Genomic DNA, 26,282 nt, shown 5'->3' with positions numbered 1-26,282 from the left:
GTGATGGGTAAAAACCTGAACTTCTGAACCACAGATTTATGCTGTAAAAAACCTGTCAGCTCCCGAGGTTTTCAACAGCAGCAACCAAGGGCTTTTATCAACCATAATGAAGAAGAGAAGCGTCTATGACTGTTCCTCCCATCAAAGAACATTTTCTTTGTACATTTCCTGATATTTCTGACAGATCTGGAGCATTATTCTAATAATAAAGCTTTCTTGTCTATCAGAGAGGGTGGTAGAAAATTAATTGATAGAAATAGATTTCCTGGCTTAAGAATTTGGACATGTATTACATATTTACACTTAAAAATGAATCAATTACATTGTAAGAGCATTTGCAAACAAACGATGCTAGCCCTTATCCCCAGGACTATATCACTTTAATATTTTCAGATGAGAAAGTAGATTTGGAATTTGAAGTTACCTTCGAGTGAAGGAGAAATGAGCTGAAGCACTCGGTGAGAAGTTTCTAGGACTGTCTTGAGGACTGGTACCTGCAAAAGCAAAAAAAAAACAGGTTTAAAGAGTCTAAATTTCAAAGTAGGGAATGTACCTTCCTTCATTTCTTTAATGGTTACATTATATTTTTCAAACAGCATGTTTAAAGCTACATTCCACTTTTTTGAAAATATGCTTATTTTCCAGCTCCCCTAGAGTTAAACATTTGATTCTTATAATTTTGGAAAACATTCAGCTGATCCTCAGGGGTCTGACGCTAGCACTTTTAGCATAGCTTAGCAGAATCCACAGAATTTGATAAGACCATTAGCATAGTGCCCGAAAATAGTGCCCTGCTATTGAGAGATACAAGGGACCTATTTTCGGCTGCTGCGCAATATTATTGGGCCTCCTGCAGCCATGTTACAGCAGCAAGGTCCTTGATTATTACGCCAGAATAAGAGTATAGTTCCTAGCCATATGTGCCTAGAAAATTGCAACTTTTAATTTTCAGTCGGTCTTAGTACACAATGTAGTCGGTCTTAGTACACAATGTAACTACAGAAGAGTCAAGTTTTAAAAAGGAAAAATATCGAAACACTTTCGTTATTTTTAAACGCGATGCTAATGGTCTAATCAGATTCAATGGATTAGGCTAAGCTATGCTAAAATTGTTAGCGCCAGACCGGAGATCAGCTGAATAGATTTCAAAATGGTAAGAATCAAATGTTTAACTATAGGGGAGCTGGAAAATGAGCATATTTTTTTTTTAAAAGTGGAGTGTCCCTTTAATAAACTGAATTCATAAAGATGTAATAATTTATCTTTTCTAAAATAATCAAATAAAACAAAAATAAATTTTCATCAAAACTAGGGATGCAACAATTATAGATTTTGATGGTACGACAACAATCATTTGCACTCGCACAAATTCTCCCATATTTTGAGGTTGCGCCAACTATATTTCAGGAGAATATTCGACCGAAATGGTGGCAATGCTGAGCCCTGTAAATGCAAAACATTATTTTGTATTTAGTATAAAAGCAGTATCTTAATATTAATATGTAAAGAGCTCATATGCAAAAGCTAGTAAAACGCCACCCTGTGTCAAAAATAAGTAGGGCTGTGACAATTAATCGCGTGTCCCATTAAAAATGCCTGTCTAAAATCGATTCTGAATCGCATGGCTCCGATTCTGTGTTTCATGCACAGCTTGTGTGTGTACTACAGCGTTTGGTCAGTAGGAAGTCCTTATCAATCTAAAATCATTATGAGTCGGACTCGTTTATAACGCGTATTTAAAAAACCAACACTAATGTTACAAAATCATTAAAAATAATCTTTATTATCATGAAAATACCTGAAACAATCAAAAGCTATATAAATATCCCTTAGACATTTCCTTGAATATCGTTTCTAATGCTACTACTTCTGTGGCACAAAGGGACTTTCTGCACGAGAGCGCCCCCTGGCTTTTGGATGTGGCGGCATTTCACTGTAATTCATTAAATTTCTTTCATTGAGAAAACGCGCATTTGCACGATTAATCGTCCCAGCCCTAAAAATAAGATCATTATATACGACCCAACCGTTGCAAAAATCTTTTTTTTCGATTTTGCAAGTATTGATAGTGTGGGATTCTTTTTGTTTTCTCAGGAGCTTCACAGCCAAAAGTAATAAAATTAGGGCAAGTAAAAGAGCCAATATTTTCATTTTTGGCACAACAATCCTCTTAACCTAGAAGCAGGCCAGAAAGGCTTCTAACACCATATCTGTAACTATATGCACTCCTGCTTTCATTTTCTGAACCCCACTGTTTCAAGGGACTGCTCTTGGCAATATGGACACATTTGAGAATCTGGGAGTTCCCAAATCATAGTCATTAGAACCAGTGTTCCTCTTTCACTAACATGGTCTTCTGCTCTGCAATAATTACAGATAATTAACCTGAGTGAATATGGGAAGTTAATAGTTAATTAACAGACATTTCTATGGGCTCGCTGGCATTGATAAAGATACGCAACTATGCTTAACCGATGTTATCTAATCATTACTGGTGACTCATCTACTGATATTTACACGCAACTGATATAAGGACTGATAAAAAAAATTTAGATAATAAAGCACAGGTTACAGACTGATATTGTGTTCTCAATAATTGATGCTAATATCTGTTTGTCTATCTACAGTATAAACTGGCACAGTTGGGTACAGTTATAACCCAATGCTGATATTCTCAAAAATTGTTAGGACTGACATATTAACCTATAGTATGTTTACATTTTTAGTCTTACACAGTCTTAGTTCTTTTCCAGGTTAATCAGAGTCTTTGTTCTAACCGGCCGCAACGCGATGCCACAACATTTCTATTTTAGAAACATTTTTTTGTGATGTCACAAAAATACAGATATCTCATTTAATGAAAGTTCTGCCATTATGAATATTAATTATCAAACCTGGGTGTGGAGAGGCTGATTATAGATGTTTAAAAGCAGAAATATATAAGAAATCCCTCAAGTTGCAGAAGGAAAGCCATAAAAGGGAGGGATGCATGTGTGTGTGCCCTCCTCAGCTGCAGTTCGAGAGAGCAAAACTGTCGTGATTGGCTACATTTTTGATTTACTGTCTTGCACTACACCCTTTTTCCCATTCAGTATGGACAGACAAATTGCCCATCGTTGGAATCATATCACGTCGCGCCTATAGGACGCGGTTTTACGCTTTGTTCTAAAATAATTTTAAATATAGCACAAAGGAAAGCTTTGTGTCTGGGGAGGCGTGCAACCGTGTGTGATGAACTTGCAATGCAGACTGTGAGTTTACATAAAATTTAGCTACATAAAGGCTAAATACAAAGATGAACATCAATTTATTTATACCATTTTTATTATTTTAAATACTTTTATACACTGAAAATTCATGATAATTGTGTTTTAAGAAAACTTAATTCAATTATGTGAAGCCTGTGTTCACACAAGTTTTTTTTTTTCAGTGAAGGTAGAGGCTTCATAGACTTGGCAAATTCATTTGTTCAGAAGTTTGTAGGTACAGTCAGACATTCGTTGTGGGCATTCTTTGCAGATCAGACATTTTGATCATGAACATAAGTGGAATTTTGAACTGTTGGTCGTGCTCGAGGGTTTGAGTTAGAGACTCCAATGTGGGTATAGTAATGGTCAAAACTGTCCTCTATCTGTCCACCAAGGAGAAGAAAGCCAGCCATATGGAAACAGTGGATATAGTTGGTTTATCCAGGGTAGCAGCGGAGTTTTACATGTGTGTTTGTTGCGCTGGATTTCATTGAAAAGTCTTAACCGGGTCATGAGTGGCATGCGGTAAGTAAGACCAGGGTTTCACACAGCACTTAGCAGTTTGGGTGGCCCGCCTGAGCTGGGAAACCCTACCGCCTTAACTAGGTTGTCAAAAAAAAAATTTGCTGCACAAAAGGCCGTCACATGCATCTCGGAGAATAGTGCGGACGCGCTTCAAGCCACTAGCGGGCACGCGCGCCACACGGCGGAAATTAGAAAGATGTGGTCCGGACCGCCACTGTCTGGAGGATAACTAGCCAGTTGATAAAACATCTCGGAGAATAGCGCGGACGCACTTCACACCGCAAGCCTGCATGCGCGCCACACGGCCGAAATTAGATAAAGACGTGGTCCGTCATGTCTGGAGGACAGTTGATAAAACACGTGTATGTGAGAACTGTAAGTGGACTTATGTTTTGGGTTTATTTAAGCCTGTTATTGTATTAGTCTATAGTTCTTGCAAATTTAAAGTAAGTTAGCTGGTGATTTTGTAGTTTGAGCAACCTGCTTGCTAGGTTTCACATGCCTGTTGATTAGATATAATTGTTGAGTGCTCTTGCTCACTTTATTTATGTGCATTATTTACATGTTACAGTAGTTACACTCCTTTAAGATAATGTAATTAATAGTGGGGAAAAAAATCTTTTTTTATAATTTTTGTGCTATCTATCATCGTTTGCCAGACGTTCTACAACATCTGTTTTAGTTTGTGTTTATTAACCCCTTATTTTCACGCATGCTATTCTTGTTAGAGTTAAAAACATTTAATTCATTAATAATCTAGTATGTGTTCATTTTTGTCATAGTTTCTTAAAATTTAAGTTTTATTTGAGTGTTTTAAATAAAAATATTTTAATTTTCATCATGACGCGTACGCCCCGCCCCTTTGATTACGAAGCCCCCCGGCCCCATACCACCTGCCCAACCCTACCACCTTAAATAACAAATTTCTCTGCGGGAAACCCTGAAGACTTTTGTGTTATTTTGAAAATATATATAAATAACATTAACATGTAATGAATCATACTGTAAGTTAAACAGTGTTGCATGACTTGTACTTGCTTCTCCCGTGGTTATACTATTCTATAGGTACTCCAGTATAACATCAGAAATGCAGCTTGTGTTATGGACGCTTTAATACTCAAATTTGAACAAAACGCCCATATTAAATCAACAAGAATGCTGAGTATTCCAGTAGAAAAATTTCTCAGTGGCAGTGTGCTTGTAGAATGAGAGGAGAAAAATGCAGTGGGCAGCTCACGAATCAGACAAGATTGTTGCTTAAACAAGCTTTTTCCTTAGGGCTAATTCAAAACAAGAGTCACTGTTCTCAGGACCTGCCTATTCCTACCAAAGCCTACTCTCTCTATAATGAGCAGAAATGTCAAGTTTTCAAGTCTAATACTTTTTCATTTCTTATTGAAACTTGTTGAAACTTCTTTATTGTGGCATGTCAAATTACAACCATTTAGAAAATGTTTGATGTTTAAAGGAACAGTATGTAAGATTGTACATCAATTAATCATAAAATGGCCCTGATATGTCACTAGACATTAAGAAATCATTTTCATTTCAAATACTTATATCACTGACAACAGTGGTCTGGCCAGGATATTGTCATTTAAAAAGTGGAGTTGCAGCCCTCAACTGATGTTTATGTTGTCATTTTGGGTATTGGCCACCAGTTGGGTGATTGCAATACCAGTTTTGGCCACAATCCTACATACTGTTCCTTTAAAGTTGCTGTGACTTTTTTTTAATCACCCAAAAAGTATACGGTATGTGCCAAATATCAGAGCTGTAGATTCAGGGTTTTTTTTGGGGGGGGGGAACCCATCTCTTGCAGCTAATGTCACAGAAAACTCTTGCATCAGCTATGCAAGCAGGATGTTGGACCAATAGGATTTTGCCACTGTAATAGATTCAAAAAGTGACCAAAAACCTTCTGTTATCATGCTATTATGTTCCGACTGGTTAAAAATCTAACTGTGCCAGTCTGGCAGATTTTGCAGACATCAAAGCAGTAAAAACAGACACGTACGCACAGACATGGAAAGACATGCATTCACGCACGCACGCGCGCACACACACACACACAAAACAGGTTACCTGTGTGTGATGAGAGAGGTGAGTGTGGTCGAGGAAGTGCAGCCGACTGTCCACTTCCTATGAGACTCTTTCTGTTGCCCGTTCTGCAGCTAGAAAAACAAACCAAAGCATTGGGTTTTTAAAGGACACCTACAAGAGATAGTGTGAAATTACTACAAAAATGTTTTTGTTTAAGGACAGGTGAGTAATTTAAAAGTGTAGTACTGGCACAACCTCACACAAAGATTTAAAAAAAAAGTTTGACTTGCATGGATAATAGAGAAATTGTTATGCCATCTAATGCTGCACTGTGAGCTTGGGAGCCACAAGGGAACCATTAACTTGTTTACAAAGATAATAAAAGTAAAGTCAATCTTCCTTAAACGGTCCATGTGAATGATTTAATAAGATAAGCTTACACACACACACACACACACACAAAAAAACATTTGAAGATTACAATTCTACATTGATGGACCCTAGGTAGTTGCCTATATGTGGTTGTCTTTATGATTTTCTGGGTTCTAGACATGGCTTACGACCCCTCTTGTAAGCCTATTGGGATTTTTACTTGACCACATAATTATCATTACCATCTAATGGTTACAGTCTTTGCCAAAGTTTAACAAACTCCAATAGCAATAGAAATAGTGATGCTTGCTTCAGCAAATTAAAGAAAACTTTATTACTAGCAACAAAACAAAGCAAATAAAAAGAATATATTACATTATTTCACACCACAGGACTGTTGAATGCTTTGTTCTGACTGGTTGAGAAATGTACCACGGGTGTGCATTATTTTTTATAAATGCACACCTGACAAAGCCTTAAAGTAATTACCAGAACAATGCTTGTGGTAACAGTGGCATAAACTTAATAATTGATTAAGGTCCTTTGAATTATCTAAGGAAAAATTGACGACAGGCCGTTGAATTATTCGAAAATAATGCCCGCCCAAGGTGGTAATGTGCCACGACACGAAGTGAAGTTACACTGCGGGTGTGCATTATTTTCAATTATACCACGGGTCTGTTGAATGCTGTATTCTGATTGGCTTAGAAATGTTCCGTGGGTATGCATTAATTTCTGGTAACCGCACACCTAACTTGTCAAATGTCTTAAAAATAGGCACCAGAGCAAAGTCTGTGGTAACCGTGGTATAAGAGGAATAATTGACTCCGGTCCTTTGAATTATTTGAAAATAATTCACACCCGCGGTGTAACAGCATCTGCTTCGCATCGTGCCGCATTGCACCTTAGGTGTGCATTATTTTCTTATAATTCAATGGCCCGTCGTCAATTATTCCTTACATAATTCAAAGGACCGGAGTCAATTATTTCTCTTATACCATGGTAACCACAAACATTGCTCTGGTAGGCACTTTTTAAGACATCTGAAAGGTTAGGTGTGCGGTTTACAGAAAAATAATTAACACCTATGGAACATTTCTCAGCCAATCAGAATAAAGCATTCAACAGGCCGTGGTATAATAGAAAATAATGCACACACGTGGTGTAACCTTGGGTGTGCATTACTTTCCAAATAATTCAATGGTTCCTTACATAAACCTCAGCTGTCTACAGCCCAATACAGTTTGATTAGTTTTGTTCGCAAACTGTGATTTGTGCCTGCCAAGATACCTTGTCAATAGTGTAAGTATCCTGTGAGATGGTCTAATGTTCATCAGTTTTGTCACTCTTCACAGAAAGTGAGTGCAGTCATAGCTAAAGGGCACAGTGTAGTTTTCGTGACAGTCAGGTCGGCGCTAATCAAACAGATTCGTTTAGTTTGAGATTGAAAGATCAACTTTACCCTATACGAACACTGTACCATGTGTAGGCTTGCCGAAAAACTCAGTGACATTCCTCTGACATTTAACACAAATGTGCCAACAATTTCACTATCCTAGGGCAGTGTGATCGTCTCTAAAACATACATGTATGCACATATGAAAACTGTCCTCAAAGCAAGATATAAAGGTGCTGACAAGGTACAACACCCCTACTGGTATCACAGAGGATTAATGAAATACATTTATAATCTAGACATCATTGAATTATTGTGAGAGGTTTAAATATGGTTGTGTCTAGTAGGGCTGCACGATTAATCATATTTTTATCAAAACAGACGGTCTGTGCAGAAAGTGCAGAAATATGTACGGTTAGTTCCTAAAAAGGGTCAAATAGGCGTACTCTATTGTTTGGATATTTCGGATTTAAGGAATGTGATGCTGATTAGGCAAGTTACGAGTTTTGTGCAAACTGTGCTCCTGTTCCGTCCAAAAGTGCAATATAAAGATGTTCAAAAGCTGAAGACACAAACCGCAACCATAAAAAAAATCCCCGACCATGCACGACACAGACAACAATAACGGATCACGTATCATGTAAGTTAGCCAATATGTGTCCATTAAGCACCGTTTAGCAGCAAGGGGTTTAAAAAAAGTATTGCCACATAAAAGGCATATCATAGGCTAGCAAAAAAGAATTTACTTTTTTATTGGAAAAAAAATTCAGTTTAATTCTAATTTAATATAAATATATATTAGAGCCCTGTATTTCAGCCTTTTTACGCCCCTCAGGTTGGGTTTCAGGCAAATTTTAATGTCACAGTTAATATGCGTGTCAGGCCTCAGAATTTTTTTATGGTGCGTTTACACCAGCCACAGTAGAGGCGTCAAGCGCCAGTGATTTCAATGTGAAGTCAATGTGAAGATCCGTTGATGCACGTTTGGAGGTCTCGCGGCGTGAATGTTCATTCGCACATCTAGTTTGTGTGAATGGCGCGAATTGAGCATTGCTGCGGCAAACGAGTGAGTTGAAAATTTTGAACTTTGGCGAAAAACACGCTGCGTTAACCAATCAGGAGCTTGCTCTAGTAGTTACGTGATGACAGGAGTCGCAGAAACCCCTCCCATGACACGAATTTCCGCGTGAATGTCTCGATGACTAAACTCAAAATGTTCAAGCGGCAAACTAGACACGGTATACGCAAATTTGACGCCTCAAACGCAGCTGGTGTAAACCCACGGTTAGACTTCTCCATCTTTTTATTTTTTTAGTAAATTAAAAGAAACGTTGAGACAGTGATAATTGTAAAAGAAAAACTTTTAACTTATTGCACGAGTCCACCTCGCACATTCACGATGCACCTGTTGCAACAGTGTTTAGCGTCTCCGTCAGCAGCGGGACCTTCAGCGCATCAGGAAAAATGAAGAACTGGATTAAAACCTTAAATACTGCGCATACTGTGTGTGTTGATAATAAACATTTAAACTAACATTGTGATATGCTGAAATATATATTTTATTCAATTGTTCTTGAAGGCAAGTGAGTGTTGATTTAAGAGGCTCAATTGATCAAACATGTTGTCAACTTGCTAACCGTTGGTCATCATCAAAAACCTTAATTTAACCAACAAAAAAATGCTGTAAAATGTAAGAAATAAAATATTTTTTATTATTTTTCAGTTAAAACTGAACTGCTTTAATTGCTACAAGAGTAGTACAGCTGTGTAAGGAGTTTATTTCTGCAGAATTATTTTGCAAAATCTATGCAGAAATTTGCGAAATGATTTTAAATGTTTTTAAAAGATCTAAGAGAATGGGAGCAATTAAATATTTTATAATGTATAAAATATATATATAATGGCTATAAAGTGTAATAAAAATACTAAAGTGAATAAAAGTTCTTCACTAAAAGAATGATAGTCATTTTTAATCGTGATCAAAAGTTTGAGCAAAACAATCGTGATCATCATTTGTCCTGTACTCGTGCAGCCCTAGTGTCTGTCTAGCACAATAATGGAGGACAGGGTGAAATTTTAGAGGGGGACGGAACATGTGAATGTGGCCAGCTCTCCAGTCATTGATCCCACGGCTGAATGGGAGCTTGGCAGTCAACACAGATGACATTGCAAAGCCCTTGTGATCTGGTGATGGGTGTGTGTATATTTTCTCAGCCTCAGGTCATTGAATATATTTATGATTTGCTTTTCCTCTTCAGAACACAAAAGAAAACCTTTCAGACTGCTCTGGCTACTCTTTTATGAATTACAAAAGTGGATTTATTCTGTCTATCATATCATTATTCTGTCATTTGTGAATCCAAAAGAACAGGTTGTAATGAAAAACAAATGTGTAAATGTGAACTGCATATTGTGTATGATCGATGCAATATATTTCAAAGCCATTTAACAGATAATACAGGTATCTATAAAGCATTCTATATCTATAATAACAAAGTCAATGAACATATTGCAAATTATGTGCACAAAGATCTTAACTGAAAGAGATTCAAATGTATAATGTTATTTTTTGCAATATGTAATTCTACATGAAGACTCGGGACATCAAACTTGTTATCAAAAGATCAGGGACATTTCAGTTGTCCATGACGCAGTCATTTATGTACCATGATAGGAGGATGCAGAATACTACCTGGGGTTCATGGAGGCTCAGTGAAAGCGGATCAGACTTTCTTGGCTATTTATACAGCAACTACACACAGGCAGATTAAGAATGAACGGTGTTCACATCTAGAGCCACACAGTGATGAAAATACATAACTCTCGGCTGCATCACGGGGAAACCCACGCTTAAAATGATTATAAAAGCCTGTAACATGCAATGACTGATTCATGACAAAGATCAGTCACTGCTTATGTCAATTGTTGTACATGACATTTCTGTATCGTCAATGACTTTAGTCATATATAGGCACATTGACGCACTTTGTAAATGGTAATTGTGGAAATGTCACTTTACACTATAGGGCTGCTCAATTATGGGCAAAATAATAAATCACGATTATTTTGGTAAAATCATGATCATTTGTCACTCAGTGCATCTATTTAACCTATAGGCTACACTTGTCAAAGCAGTGGTGCCTTTGAAGTGCCTTACAAACACATCAGTCCAGCACCACGCAACTTATATTTTAATCACACAATAATTGGTTTACATGGATAATCTTGTTTTTGTAATTCTTTGAATTAATAATTAAAATTGAAAATAAAAAATTATTAATTGCACAGCCCTACCCTACAAATGCATCCTTTTAATCTAAAATAACACAAAAACACGTTATATCCCAATAACGGATTTAAAAAATGGTCTTTTGATCTTATCTGAACAAAACACTTGTTTTTACAATGCTGAATGTACATGGCACAGTACAAGCAAATCAATAATGAAATAACACAAAAATGTTCTGGAAAATTTTCCAGAACTGACTTGGTTTACTAAATAACTTCACAATCTCTTAGTTTTTCTAATCTATTTCGTGTAACCCCAACAATGTATTTCTTTCATGGCCAGCGCTACAGAAGATTGCAAATAGATCAGGTCAGCTATTGTTGATACACAAAATTTCTTTCTAAGATACCAAGGAATGTAAAGGCAGAAAAAACTTCCAAAGCAATATCTAATTATAAATATTAAACAGTGTAAACCAGAAAAGTACAATGTACTTATTTAAAATGAGTGAACTGTACTACTGACATTTTTTATTTAACTTTATTAAGTTTTATGTGTGTTCAACAATTTCACCTCTTTGAGTTCCACAAACTCAAATGAAATAAGTCAAACTTATTTGAGTTTAACTTAATAAGTTAAACTTCCAAACGGAATCATTTTAATACAACATCCTTATTTTAACAAATAAATGCAACATTTTTGGTGATTGTGATAAGGTTTATGGGATTCAATCCTTCTTGTTAAGGTGTACAATTTAGTTCAGTTTAACGTTAAATAAACACAATTAAGTGATATTTTATGTGGTTTTAAAGAGAAAGACTCAATAGTTAAATATTCATGTTGGAGATTTAGAAAAGTTTGCTATTTTTTAGTTTTGTGGTTACCATTATTTAGAAGTGTAGTGCACGTGCTTAGGCTGTAGGTCGGATACAGTATGTGTTGCTTAAACAATAACTGTGTAAAGCAGGGGTGGGGAACCCTGGTCCTGGAGGTCCACTGTCCTGCAGAGTTTAGTTCCAACCCTAATTAAACACACCTGAAAAATCTAATTCAAGTCTTCAGTATTACTTGAAAATGAAATTCAGGTGTGTTTGGTTAGGGTTGGAACTAAACTCTGCAGGACAGTGGCCCTCCAGGACCCAGGGTTCCCCACTCCTGGTGTAAAGTCACACTTACATACACATGAGTCACATTGTCTATTTCTGTGAGTTGTGACCAAAAAAATGTATGCTACACTACTTAAAAACAGTAGTTTTAGTATAGTGTACTTAAATATTAAATACAATAAAATATAAACCTTTAATATATGTAATTTAAAAATATTATTTACTTAGAAATTTTAAGTTGATTTACTTAGGTAATCAGTGTCCACAAAATTTTTGACTACTCTGAATTTTACATTACTTTTACATTGAATATTATAGTAATCAATCAAAGTACTAACATTTTTAGAGCATTTTAAAATATTTTCCCTGAAGGTCACTGTTGTTTAATGTTTCAATTTAAACCAGTTGTTTGCTCACAGGAACATAAGTAAACCAAGGACAAGACATTTTTCTCATGGCAATATCCAATTATTAGCTCAGGTATTCTGAGAACTTAAATCAAGGTCAGTATCTCTGATCATAAACAGACACATGTACTGTAGTTCTATCTTAAATTAAACATATGATTTTTTATTTTATTTTAAATGTAGGAAGTAACACATAAAGGAATCACTGCTTGGTTATTGGTATACTTCTCTGCCATTATCACAGTTACTACAGATAAATGACTTACTCATTACCGAGACCTTCACCCTGTAATAATAAACACTGAAATGATCACAATGCAAGGTCCTGTTTTTCATATATTTCCCAATCTCAAACACAAACGTCATGGTAAATACTACTGTATAACATTCTAAGAGCGCTATAAAACAAGAGACCAACATTTAGCGTGCTACTTAGCCCAAGTATATTAATCTGATCATCTGAACTGTAAATTGGGTCATTCCGAGGATTAAAACGTATGTGAGATGAAATAGAAAAGCACATGACATCATAGCAGAGATATCTATGACTAGTTTGCTTTTTGGTGAAGGTTTGGTCTTGTCACATGAGAAGTGAAACGGATACGATGCATCTTCAGCATTTTCTGCAGAAGCAGTTTATTTGATCAAATAACATACAAAACTAGCTTTTAAGGAGATTCATAAAACAAACCACGTTCCTTGCAAAGAGCACGCAAATTTAGGTAAACACCCTTTAATTACGCCTGTATGTACGCAAACATCTTTTGTGCCCGCCGTATGGTCTAAACAATACAGTTCTGATTACAATCAGGAGGCACTCCGGTATAGCATTCACAAAGGAAATCAAACACAATGGAAAACACGGCAACTGGTTTACCATATTGTTCTTCTCTACAACCTCAAACGACTTAGTTTCAAAACTCTTAAGTATCGGCAAGTCAACATCCTCAACTTGATTACCTTTTGGAGCGCCATAATCTTGCTCCACTGAAAAACTGGGGCATGGAGAAGTTGGAAAGTACGGTCCACAGGCTGGAGTCAGACATGGTTTCAAATTCATGCCCACAAAGTGTTCTGAACTGCCTCAGAAAACAGGGAGAGCAGACTTGCCTGGCTTCCAAGGGCAGTAGGCACCCGGCGCAAGAGTCTCGCCGGTAAGTCCTTCCAGCACAACACAACGTTTGTCCATGCACATCTGCCGTTTGCTGCAGCATGCACAGGCTGTCAGGTGGACGATGTGTCCTTTGAAGTGTCCTAAATCAAACGGTAAGTAGTCTCCTGTGAGCTAGTCCTATTCAGGTCATATCCGCTTCTTCTCGGTCACCGCATGCCTAAGGGACAAAGGTACGGGACTGCTTCAAGCAGGACGACTTTTGTTTTGCTGTGAAAGTCGCATGGCTTTGCCTCTATCCCGTAGACTCATTGAGACTCAAGCACGCACCATATCGTGTAACAGGCACCTACCGTATCACATCCTGGGGCGGGGAGGGTAGAGGAAGGGAGGGGGCGTGAGTCACAGCAGCACTGCATCATCAGCAGACGACGCATTGAATGCAATCAAGGCTCTCCCCATCTGGCCCTGCTCCAACACCCATCAGGCTGTTTGAAGTGGAAATGCACAGCTTTATTTCCCAAGCTTTTCAACCATGTGTAAGTCCTGCGTCCTGCAGCCAAGCACCCTCTCTTCCATTTATTTCTTCCTCATTGGACCTGCCGTGTAAAGAAAACCACCATCTCTTTTCCACTTCAGCACCTTTGATCCCCACCTGCTTTGCTCTTCAATCTGCTCTTTTGGCAACCAGACCCAGAGAGGCCCAACCTCCCTGACACATGACAGATGAAGTCGGAGGGGTGGAATGGGGCTGCTGGTTTTCGACAATTAGCCGTTGAATGCGCAGGGGCCGCTAGTCACTAAGGTGTGAGGTGAAGAAAGCCACTACAAAAACCTTCTGTGCAGGAAGACAAGAACCTTAGGACAACCAATTCTAATCAGACCTTCAAAGAGTGCCTCAGATATTGACATTATCATAATAAGTCTGGCCAGCCTGAAGTGAGCAAAGTCAAGACTCACAGCTTGCATCTTATGACTTCTTATCTTTTCCTGAAGAGGCAGTGACCTATAACACAAAATGTTTTATGTTTTCTAACCCAGGAACTATTTTAATACTGCTTTGTCATCCTAAGCTCTTGCTATATAAATGCTGTTTTTGGTGCTCCCATGTGAATAGGATGAACCAAATACGCAAGCATTCATCTGATTAAACTGGGTGGGATGTTATAACAGGTTAACACCATGCAATTCCTTCCCTTCCAGCATGTTAGTCATACATGACCATCAACAAACTGCAAGGTAGCTTGCTTGCTTTTTAGTAAGGTACACTGTTGCAAGGTAACACTACACAAGTGGGATAGAAAGACTTGTACATATAGTGGTAAAATACAAGTTTTAGTGTCTACAAAGTACTTTGGAAATTAACGATATTATTTATCTTGATTTGTAATACAGTAGTTCATATTGATAGTTTTGCCCTAAAGCAAACAGCTGTCAGTTTTCATGCCTGTGCAAGCATTTATCAGTAACAAACAGATTTGATACTTTCAGAGCAGAATAGGATCATTATTATTATCTTTAAATCAACTGAAAAGGAGTAGTTCATCCAACTATGAGATCTCTCTCATTATTTGCTAACAAATCAGATCAGCGCAGTAAGTTCAACTATGCCGGCATGTCAATAAGGTTCAATCTTATTGTTTTTTGTGGTCTTGTGACTAGTTATCCTATGCATGTTTCATCACAAGACACATAATGAGATGATGCACCAACATTTAAATATTTAAATTACTGCGGTAATATGTACAGTATGTTGCCATAGATGTGCAACACCCTAATCGATCATTAAATAAGCTAAAATCCTTTTCTCTCATAAATGTATTGTTTCGCTTCAGAACACCTATATTAATCCACTGGAGTCATACTAAATGGATTACTTTAATAATGGATTTTTGGAGCTAGGGCATGTTGAGCCCAATATTAAAATAGAACACAACAGCATTTAAAAATTTGAATTTTAAATTCAAATTATTCTGCATTTTAGAGTTTTTTTGTAGATCCAAACCCTTTGACTGTTTTATTTTGTTTTTGTTTTTTTGATGTGTGCTTATATAATGTTCTCAAAAATGTGAATTTTAAATAAAAAAATTTGGGGGGATTATATGAGGGGGAACTATACAGGGCTCAACTCAAACAAAAAAATTTAGGTTTTCACCAAAATGTTCACTGGCCAAAAAAAATAAATTCAGTGTCACATATTTAACAATAATAATTCAAAAGTCAAATATAATTGTATTCATATACAACAGAGTCATGTTCCAACAAAAAAAGGCTCCCAACTTTTCTGCTTTACCTGTAAACTGACAGCAAACTGTGCAAAATATTGCATCGTTTCTTTCTTTGTGTTATGAAATAAATGTCTGCTTCCAAGATGTTAAATAATATACATTGATGAAAATATATTTTAGTGACTGAGGGTGAAGCACTGGCCCGATCGGGCAAGTGACAATACTTTTTACTGGCCCGAACATCTCTCACGCTTGCCCCGGGCCACCAGGCAGTCCTTATGTTGAGCCCTGCTATACCTTAAGTCCAACTCTACAAAATTATATTTTAAATGGCATTATGTAGGGTATGAACAATTCTAAATGGTCTGCTAAATGCCTAATGTTGTTATGACCTCCTTAACAGTTCCACTTTACGGAAATCAGATTATTGTGTGTAAACACCAACTAATCAAACTAGTTTAAACAGCTCAATGACCTAATTCATCCGTAAATCCAAAAGACATATACTTGATAAACATAGTCAGATTTACTGTGGCATTCACAGTTTTGGCTCATCATTAAAGCACTAAAGGGGGGTTTCTAGAACAGGCAACAAAGTATATAAATGCTTGAAACAAAAAAAGGCAAAGCTGTAAAACAAAATCATTTTGTTAGGCATATATTGTGTACTCTCAAACAATTTAATACATTTACAATTCCTTGTGAAGCACATTTTAATTTTAATTTGATAAATTATTGTGCAGAAATTCCCTTATTATACTGTTCAAAGTCTTCCTCTCTCAAAAATGAACAGGATGTGCCCTTTGTCTTTGCAGTACAAGTAATCACTGCCACAGTGCCTCACAAAGCACAAGCTTTTCAAATGACCTGATTTCTCCAGAAATGGTGCAGAGCTCTTTCCACCAAAATGTTCAATGGCCAGAGCAGCAAATCCTATTTAGCACATAAAGGAGGGAGACTCCAAAAAAAAAAGGATGGGGAAGGGGTGTGTCTTTGAGAACATTATATAAGCACACAGCAAAAAAACAAAATAAAACAGTCAATCCAAAAAGGGTTTGGATCTACAAAAAAACAACTCTAAAAATGCTGAATAATTTCAAACCCCCTAAACCCCCATGCTTTTTTAATTTTCAGAGGCATTAGGTACAAGTTGAGCCAAAAAACTAAATGACTTTATGGGTGAAGCACGCTCTTACCTCCAAAAATGAAACGCGTGCAGCGGGCTGCATGGGCTGCAAGGGCTTGTAGGAGTTGGACTCAAGCTTCGCGGAGTGAGGCTAGAAGTCAAATTGAGTTTTGTGAGCGTTCATCAGTAACAAAAGGACACAAAACAGTATTTCTCAGAATGCAGCCTTTGAAACGACATACACGTACTAGCATGCATTAACCACAGTGCAGCATCATGCATGGCCATTGTAGGCTATTCTGGTAAGAACCATCACATGCGGTATTCCGTCCGACAGAATCATCTGCGACACATTTATTTTGGACGATGCCAGGTATTACACTTGTTGATATTACACCCTGGCTGGTCATATGCGCAAATCTACTCTGCATCTGAAAATAACTCTTTAGAACCTAAGAAGGATTTCGAACGTAAATCCAAAAATAATTCCACCCCAGGCGCTTGTTTATCAACAGCAACAAAGATACAGATCACTGATTCAGTGAAACCAATCATGTCAGAGGAAACTGCTGAGCTGACACGTCCAGGAGATACGCATGTATTGGTCTCCTTAGCAACAGCAGCCGTGATGCAACACCTGATCAGAGACGCAGACATGCATCTCCTGCGACCTCTGTAAACAAAAACAAAGGCATCTCGTCTTCTCAAAACATCAAGGGCCAATCAAATATGCAGAGAGATTAACCGTTTATGTCGCAGCATTAAAGGCTCAGCTGCTATAATACAGTGACGTCTTTGACCTGCTAACAGGTCGAAAACAAACAGGCCTCATTTATAAGGCATCTAATTCCATAACTGACGATGGGCAAAATAAGCTAAAGTTAAAGTACGTCACTGTAGCCAAACAGAGGGGCAGGTTGCCCAGCTGCGCACATCCACTGGCTCTTATGAGCTGTGGATAGAAAATGATCTTGCATCTGTGTCCAAACATAATCCTGTTCAATCACAAGACCACGCGCAAAGCCGTTACAAAGGGACACTTTAAATGCCCCAAGCCGGCAAACGCTAGCTGGATCTAGCAAGAGCTAAAAAACCTATGTTTACCCTTCAACACATGCTCCGGACGCTGCTACTGTGGTAATGCTGCGCTACTTGAATCAGATGTGCCCGACGCTGCTACAGCGACAGACACACTGCAGATAAACAGTCTGGTGTCCTCACAGCCAGGGAATACAAGAGAGAACCAAAATACTCACTCCAGCGTCAGCCCGGGAATCCTCAGCCTCTCTCGCTGGGCTTTCATGGTTCCTCCGCACACTTTCACTCTATTGTGTACATGATATATTCACACTGCTCGCCCGCATGCACCCTTGTGCGCTGACAAAGAGCCAGAGCAAGGCTCTGGTGCAGAGAAACCGGCTGAGAGCTGCACACGGGGGAGGAGAAGATGGGGGGGACCCTGTGCTCTCGGTCGCTCAACTTCCACCCCGAGCTGTCAGATGCGATCGTCAACTGCCTGTGGAGGGCAGGGAGGCTGGGCAAAATCCTGTTTCCCCTCCCTTGTCGCTCTCGCACAGACACCAAACACAGACCTTGACGCCCCTCCTCCACCACTGAAGGAGCCTTACGTCAGCAAAGCACCGCTGAAAGTCTACATGCTGCCCTTGCTCAATGCAGCAGGGCTGTTGACCATCACTCAAGTTGTTTGTGTTGCCCCATTGCATAGTTTCCTTAAGCACTGCAGTATAAATGGGAATGTCTTCCTGCAAAAAGTCCTCAAAAGCTCTAGAACCTTGCACTGGTCTGCACCATCCTTTTGGTAGGAACAAAGGTGCTTGGAGACAACTGCAATAATGACTTTGGGGTTTACACACAATTTAACCCTAGTTGTGCTTAAGAGCAGTTAATGACCTCATAAAGCCGAAGAAACATCAGACCTGAAAGCACAAAGGTCTCCAGCTTGGCAACATCAATATGTCTCGAACCAAACCAGATACATCACATAACAGTATTGACAAATGTATCCAAAATGGTTAGTAAATTAACACTTTTCAAGCACTACATTTGGAGTAAAAAATGCTGAATTAACAAAGCAAGTCAGTGGTCTGCAACATCATGTTACAATATTTAAAACAAATCCAGGAAATAATGAAGAAGCATAATGGTTTAACCAAACTGAAGCGAAACAAAGGTGCTAACCAAATTAAGAGGATCATTATAAATCTTAAATTAGATTCTATTCATAACACAACAAGTCCTTTAATTATCAGAACAAAAGCCCTACTCACATACTCAATAAAATTGAGTTGCAATTGTACTTTGTATCCTCTGCAACATGTGCCTGGGTGCAATAATCTAGCAATCATGGCCATATCCTTTTTTTTTTAAATACAATTTTAATGTAGATTTCTACAAAGTGCTTGAAAATGTTACATTTTTTTAAAGCCAGGGGCCCCTTAATGAATAGGAAAAGCAGGAACCCTCAAGTATCAAATCAAGACTGGATTTACATACGTTGTTATGATGGCTACATTACAAAGATTTTACAATAATAATGTTTGGCATCCTACATTACATACACTATATTCCCAAAACTTTTGGGACACCCGCCTTCATATGCACATGAACCGTAATGACATCCCATTCTTAATACATAGGGTTTAATATGGAGTAGGCCCACCCTTTGCAGCTATAACAGCTTCTATGAGGCTGTTTACACTTGGCATTAACATGCGTTTTTGTCGATCGGATCACAAGTGGACGACGTTAATGCCAGGTGTAAACGGTGTTCAAAACGTTTTGAACGCGTCCACTTTCGACCACTTTCAACCACATCCAGAGGTAGTCGAAACCACTTTCGATCGGATCGCTTTGGAGTTGCGGAACGCAAATGTGGTTGAATGTGTTCGAACAGCCACACGCGACCGCCTTCTCTCCGCCCATTTATCTAATCTGAGGTATTAGACACAAGTTCTACGTCTTTTTCGACTTCTGGCGTGAACATACGGTGAACAGCGCTATTTTTAGCCTTTCATTGATAAAACTACTGCGGGTGTTCTCCGTAGTTTCGTTTTTAAAGCGTGTAAGTTGCGCGATCCTATTTCATCAATTGCGCTGAAATTTCAGAGAAAGCTCCAACATATAAACGTACAAAACACTGTGCAGCATGTATACTTGCTAAACAAGCAGCGGACTTCGACATAATATTAGTTTGCGTCCATATAAACTCATAATTACTCCCGCTCGGGTTTGAATGACAGCAGAGAGACTCGTCCACCGCCTCACGGACCGTCCCCTCACAGTATTCAGGACAGAAGCGGTCGAAAGTGGACAAAAGAGACGGATTTAAATAACAGGTGTAAACGTAATGTGTCTCTCCCGTCCACTTGTGATCCGATCAATGAAAACACATCTTAATACCAAGTGTAAACAGCCCCTAGAGGTAGACCAATGTGTTTTTTTCTCTGGCTGATGCCGATTCCGATATTTAGAAATCAGGGCAGCCGATGACCGATATATGATGTCGTTTTTCTTGGCCGATATGTTTGCCCGATTTTCTGTTTGTAGATAATAATCAGATTATTTTAAATGTAAAAATGTCACTATTTAAGCCAAAGTATTTAAAGGTGCAGTGTGTAAATGTTAGCGGCATCTAGTGGTGAGGTTGCGAATTGCAACCAAAGGCTCAGTCCCCTGCTCACTCCTTGTTTTTGAAACGAATAGTGAAGCTATTGTAGCCGCCACTGGATAAACATGTCATCGTCTGAGACAACTTAGTAAGAAAGTTTGTCTGTTAACGGCTTCTGTAGAAACATGGGGGCACAAAATGGCGACTTCTATGTATGGGGACCCTCAGATGTAGATAAAATGTCTAATTCTAAGGTAATAACGATTTATTGTGAAAGGTCTTTATACACCCCTAATAATATTTTTTTGTATATTATTTTGCATTTCTGTCAAGAGATCCTTCTAAAAATTACACACTGCACCTTTAAAAAAAAGATGACTGGTCTTTCTGAAGAGTTTTAAAACCTCCTCTGCATAAAGTTAACATAGTAAACGTCTATTTTTTTAGTTTAGACTTTTATTTAGGGCAAATCTTTCTAAACACATTTACATTCTCTTTTCTGAGGCGCCATGAGTGATTTATTGTGCTGACGTAATCTTGTAAACACAAACTTACAGACAACAGTAAGTGAACATTGGATCAAAAGACCAAACAGGAGCCGTAGCAGATGGCAACTGGGACGTAGGGGCAGAACCCAGTTAAGCACAGTTCTACGGAATAAGGGCAAACTGTAATGCATTTATGTTTAGGAAGTTGAATGAGTAATACATTACAGAATCTAGGTGATAGATATATATCTGAATAATACCTACATATCCTTAACTCATATTCAAAACAGTTGAAACCTGAGGCTCATCAAGGGTTTGTGTGTCCGTGTGTGTGTCTGTGTGTGGAAATAAAGCAATCATCTGAGGCCGCTGGGATTGCTCCATTGGGATTTAACAGGTCACACCTCACATATTAGATTCTATTTCCATTTATTAATTGCACTAACCATTTCGTTTTCAAACTACCATCATATATCTGTCAACAGAACACTCATAATGTGTATTAAAGGAGATCTAAATTATTTTTAAAACCTCACTTTAAATGGGCCTTTTTCAAATAAGATTTTCCCTAAGGTGTATTTATAATTCAAGTCATGGCTTCTTGCCAAAACAGTTGAATTTTTTTACAAGATGATCTTTTTTCTCTGCCCTCTTAAATTAAATGGAAAATATACTGCTATTCTACCTTTTTTGCATTTGTGGCATTTTGCAGTCAGTAATGTCACAGTCACACTAGACTTTTAGCAACCGATGACATCACACGCCATGCTGTTGTCTTTACAAACTAATTTTAACGTTAAAATAAGTAAAGTAAGTTTGTAGCGACATTGTCATCAAGGCAACTTCTTTTTTACAATCTTTCAAGGCAGTGTTTAACAAGACAGGATTGTGCAACACCACTACTGTTAATGTTTCCTCCATCTTGGATTTTGTAAAAAGGTCATGTATGCGACGTGTTAATCTCCTATTAGTCACACGTCTTTGCGTGATACAAATTCACAGTAATGCAGTGAAATGCAAATTTTTCAAAGGAGCTTGCATTTACGATCTACCGTATTCATATGTCAGTGGTTCGAAAAGTCTAGTACGACCACAACATAAGGCATATTAATTATAAAAAATAAAAACCGTACAGCCCATGACCTGCTACCGCTGCTGTAAGCGGGTGACTCACCTCTCATTTGCATTCAGTTGACACATCAGGCGGCCCATAGATGACCTGAACATTTATAACCTCCCATCCACTACTGCACTTCACCTCACTGTTGATCAAGCCCAGTCACGTGACCACTACATTAACTCACTCGCTCTCAGAAACGAATAGACAACCGTAGCGGCACATTCATCACACCCCCCGTGTTGCCGTCACAACGGACAGCCCATAAATCACAAACGCAAAGGGCCAATAAAAGTCATTGACATGTTTTTTCTTCTAATTCGGTTGTGACAGGTTCTGACACCCTGAAAATCTATCACATACATCCAACCGAGAGCGCAAGGGAACCGTGAGCCCATACTGTCAGATGAGATGTTGCACTCTTATTTAATAGTTTTCTCACATAAATAGAAGTTTTGTAAATGTCAACATACTGCATGATGAAAGTACTGTGGAGTGGGAAAGAATGCACAAGCATGACAAGACCTAATACAGGTCAAATCAAACAACAAAAACTAATTTTTTTTTTTTTGCCATAGGTTTACTTGAAATATCTGCCGTATCTGCTGTTTGTTTTGACAAGCAATGTAATTTCAATGCTTTTTGCAAAACAGTTTTCAACAATGCTCATTTGCTTTTGACAAACAGGAACGCACAGTATTTGCGGCAATCATAAACAGAAGTCTTGTCACGGTGCCAGAACAGTACAGTATATTTTCGCAAGGGTTGTGAAGGGCATCACACTAACCACATCATACTACAGTTGCTGGAATGTACGGTGTTTATCCTAAAAACCTAATGAGAGAATCATAAACTAGAAGCTAGCATTGTTATTTTGATCAAACACTATTGCTTCATTTTGGCAGATGTCTTTTAAAATGAACTTAGATACGTGAAGAGGTCCCACAAGAAATTTGATCTATAGTACTGAATAAGAAATTATACTTTATAAAAACAGTATGTGGGGTCTGTCTCCTCTTGGCCGATTTATCCACATTTTTGAATGCGCAAGTAAGTGATGTGACGTATTACCTTTTTTTTGTGCGAGACTTCCAATGCAATATCCATCTGGTAGAGAAAATATAGTGGGAGCACGCACAAAACACGAATAATAACAGTTATGGTAAACATTAACTACAGCCTCCATGTATAACCCATTGGGAGGATGACATGAAGATATAATTTTAGTGTCACTACAAAAGAGTCAAGTTTTAAATAGGAAAAATATCAAAACTATTTGGTTATTTTTGAGTGGTCTAATCAGATTCAATGCATCATGCTAAGCTATGCTAATAGTGGTATCGCCAGACCCGGAGATCGGCTGAATGGATTTCAAAATGGTAAAAATCTAATGTTTATCTCCAGAAAATGAGCATATTTAAAAAAGGTGAAGTGTCCCATTAACTACAAACCGGCTGCCAAACCTCCCTTCACATAGCGGTGATCTACTATCGCCGTCTCCCCTTGTCTTTAGGAAACCAAAACTTTTATTTTCGACGAGGTATTTGTTCCAGAGTTCATTTTAGCCACTAGTAAGACCATTAAACAAACAGAAACAGGAAGTAAAGTTCCGACAAGACACTTAACCACAACAACGCACGTGCGTCCGATGAAACGGTCTATAGATTCAGCTCTGTGTGTAGATTATAGTCAAAATAAATGTTTTGTGGAGATTTACTAACTTATGTCAACCCCCAACTGCACAAATTATGCCGTCTTTTTGGATTTCATAATAAACCTTACCTATCCAGTCAAAACGGCACACTCGTGTCACTTGCAATACGACTACCACTAGCTTTAGTGGCTCACTGGATGTTTAACACAAAAGAGCTCAAAGATGGCTGCGCCCACAATTACGTCAAAAATAAGGTGGATACTTAATGCTGAACTCTCTATGCCGTATGCTACGCATAAATTAAATTTATATTTCTGCATTGTTGTCTACATTGACATGCAAACCACTTGGCAGTGTCAACTGTGGTGTATCCCTAAAGGTACATTTACACTGGGCAAAAGCTTTAAAGGTGCTCTAAGCGAATTGAAGCGTTTTAGACCATAAAACATTTTTTGTTACATACCAGAAACATCTCCTCACTATCTGCTTGCTGCCTGTCCGCTGATCAAACTGTAAAAAAACGCGATCTCTGTAGACAGCCCAGGCTTCACAAACGGCAATATCAACAAATGGCCAAACCTAGCAGCACAAAACAAAACAAAGTATTCCAGCCAATAAACGACAAGAAGGATTTGGGGGTGGGGGTTGGGCGCGTTCATGAAAGCACGGAAGGGAGGGGGAGGGGGAGGAGTTAGCTACGCTCTGTCTGTTTGAAAACAGTTCAAACATCAACAGGAAGTGACGTCGCACATTATTCGCTTAGAGCGCCTTTAAAGCTTCATGGAAGGCATGTCTAAAGCGTGGTCAACAGCCAATCACAGTGGCCGCAACACATGCGCTTGAAAAGTTGAGAAATGTTTAATTTCTGCTGCGAGCAACGGCAGTGACGTGACATTGACGCGACATCCATTAAAAGTAAATGAGAAGTACTGTATGAATGTACTGTAAGTATCAAAAGCAAACAAAGCAGCATATTCTTGTGTATGTGGTGGAAGAAGCATCAGACAGCAACTTTTGTTACAGTCAAAGTTGTTAAATATCGCTCCTCAACTTGGTCCATGTTTTTACCGTCACAAATGAACAAAATATGACAAAATGCTACGCAATATATCATCCCGTTTCCTATCCGAATTTGCCACACAGCTTTTGGTATAAGCTTAATTGTCAATGAGACTTGAGTATTGCAATGCTCTGTAGGTCGTCTGACAATAAAACCCAGCTCACATCTCACTTGTCTGTTACCTGTTGCGGCCCACATCAAATTCAACGACTTTGAACAGCTCATTTCATCTTCCACAATATTCAAGGTCTACAGTACATTCCACAGTTTAGTGCATTTAGTGGCTTCCAAACGGCACCTGGTGTTTCCATCTAAACATTATTTTCAAGCTTTACTATTAAAAATAAAGCAAAACTGTACACAATAGTTCAGCATCCACTAGTATCTGTCATAGCTTTTATATCTTGGATTAATGATGAATGATGTGTATGTGTATTAACCTAATCCCAGCTGCTCCCGACGAGCTGGATGGCGCCTTGCATGGCTGACACTGCCGTCGGTGTATGAATGTGTGAGTGAATGGGTGAATGTGAGGCAAAATTGTAAAGCGCTTTGGATGGCCATTGGTCTACGAAAGCGCTATATAAATGCAGTTCATTTACCATCCATTTTTACCATTTGATGTCTGTGTTTAAACTCTTATTATACTGTCAGTGAGTCACATTAGCAAGTGGCTAACGCATGTTGCACTTACGGTCATCATTCATCATTAGTCCAAGTTATAAAAACAACGACAGACACTAAAATTTTTACACTCATTTAAGCAAGTATGTAAGCTAACCGGGCTACATCTAAACAGTAGTTTAACTGCAACATGCTTTGCTAGCATGGCTTACTGATAAGACATTACAGTAAACTAGACATTTTAAAACACTTGGGGGAATATAAACACATAATGTAATAATCATACTTAAGGTTGTGGTTAGGAGACACAGTGGGCCCTATTTTAACGATCTGAAACGCAAGTGCGAAGCGCAATGCGCAGGTGACTTTGTGGGCGGATCTTGGGCGCTGTTGCTATTTTCCCGGCGGGAGAAATAACTCTTGCGCCAGGCGCAAATCAATAAGGGGTTTGTCTGAAGTAGGTTCATTATTCATAGGTGTGGTTTGGGTGTAACGTCAAATAAACCAATCAGAACGCTATCCAACATTCCCTTTAAACGCAAGGGTGCAAGTTTCATGGCGGGTTGCTATTATTATGATGGATTTACCAGGCGCACGCCAGGAGCGGTTCACAGCCGAGGAGACCGACGTTCTTGTAAGAGCAGTCAAAGACAGAGAAGTTGTTTTGTATGGGGATGGGAGAAACCCGCCCAAATCAGCGTAGGTTAAACAGGCGTGAGAGGAAATAGCCACAATTGTCTCATTAGCTGGCATCCCCATCGTTGCGCAATGCGCTACAATGATGTCAGGAGACGGGGGAATCCCAATTGCCAGCATAAATCGGGCACGCCGTGTAACGGGAGGTGGATCTGCCTCAGGACCTGACGCCAGCAGAGGACATCGCTGCGTCCACCCTCACCGCTGAAAGGGTTTGGGGGCGT

General features: G+C 38.6%; 1 protein-coding gene across 10 annotated transcripts in view; it reads right to left on the bottom strand.

Annotated features, from left to right (window-relative positions):
- Nucleotides 1–26,282, bottom strand: part of mast4 (microtubule associated serine/threonine kinase family member 4) — a 152,275-nt gene that overhangs the window by 36,840 nt on the left and 89,153 nt on the right. For 4 of the 10 annotated variants that reach the window (XM_065284553.2, XM_073814774.1, XM_065284554.2 and 1 more), the window contains 3 exons: nucleotides 16,862–16,942; nucleotides 5,859–5,947; nucleotides 425–494 (listed from right to left, as the gene is read on the bottom strand). In XM_065284553.2, the coding sequence (XP_065140625.2) occupies nucleotides 425–494; nucleotides 5,859–5,947; nucleotides 16,862–16,942 (240 nt within the window). Of the gene's footprint in view, nucleotides 1–424; nucleotides 495–5,858; nucleotides 5,948–13,286; nucleotides 14,336–16,861; nucleotides 16,943–18,047; nucleotides 18,370–26,282 lie in introns of those variants that run through there. The other 6 variants (XM_065284555.2, XM_065284556.2, XM_065284561.2 and 3 more) reach the window with 4 other exon arrangements.

Source organism: Paramisgurnus dabryanus, chromosome 5 (genome assembly GCF_030506205.2).
Source record: "Paramisgurnus dabryanus chromosome 5, PD_genome_1.1, whole genome shotgun sequence".
In the NCBI taxonomy this organism is placed as follows: Eukaryota; Metazoa; Chordata; class Actinopteri; order Cypriniformes; family Cobitidae; genus Paramisgurnus; species Paramisgurnus dabryanus.
Note: the sequence above shows the minus strand (reverse complement) of the source record. Positions and strands in the feature narration are given on the sequence as shown.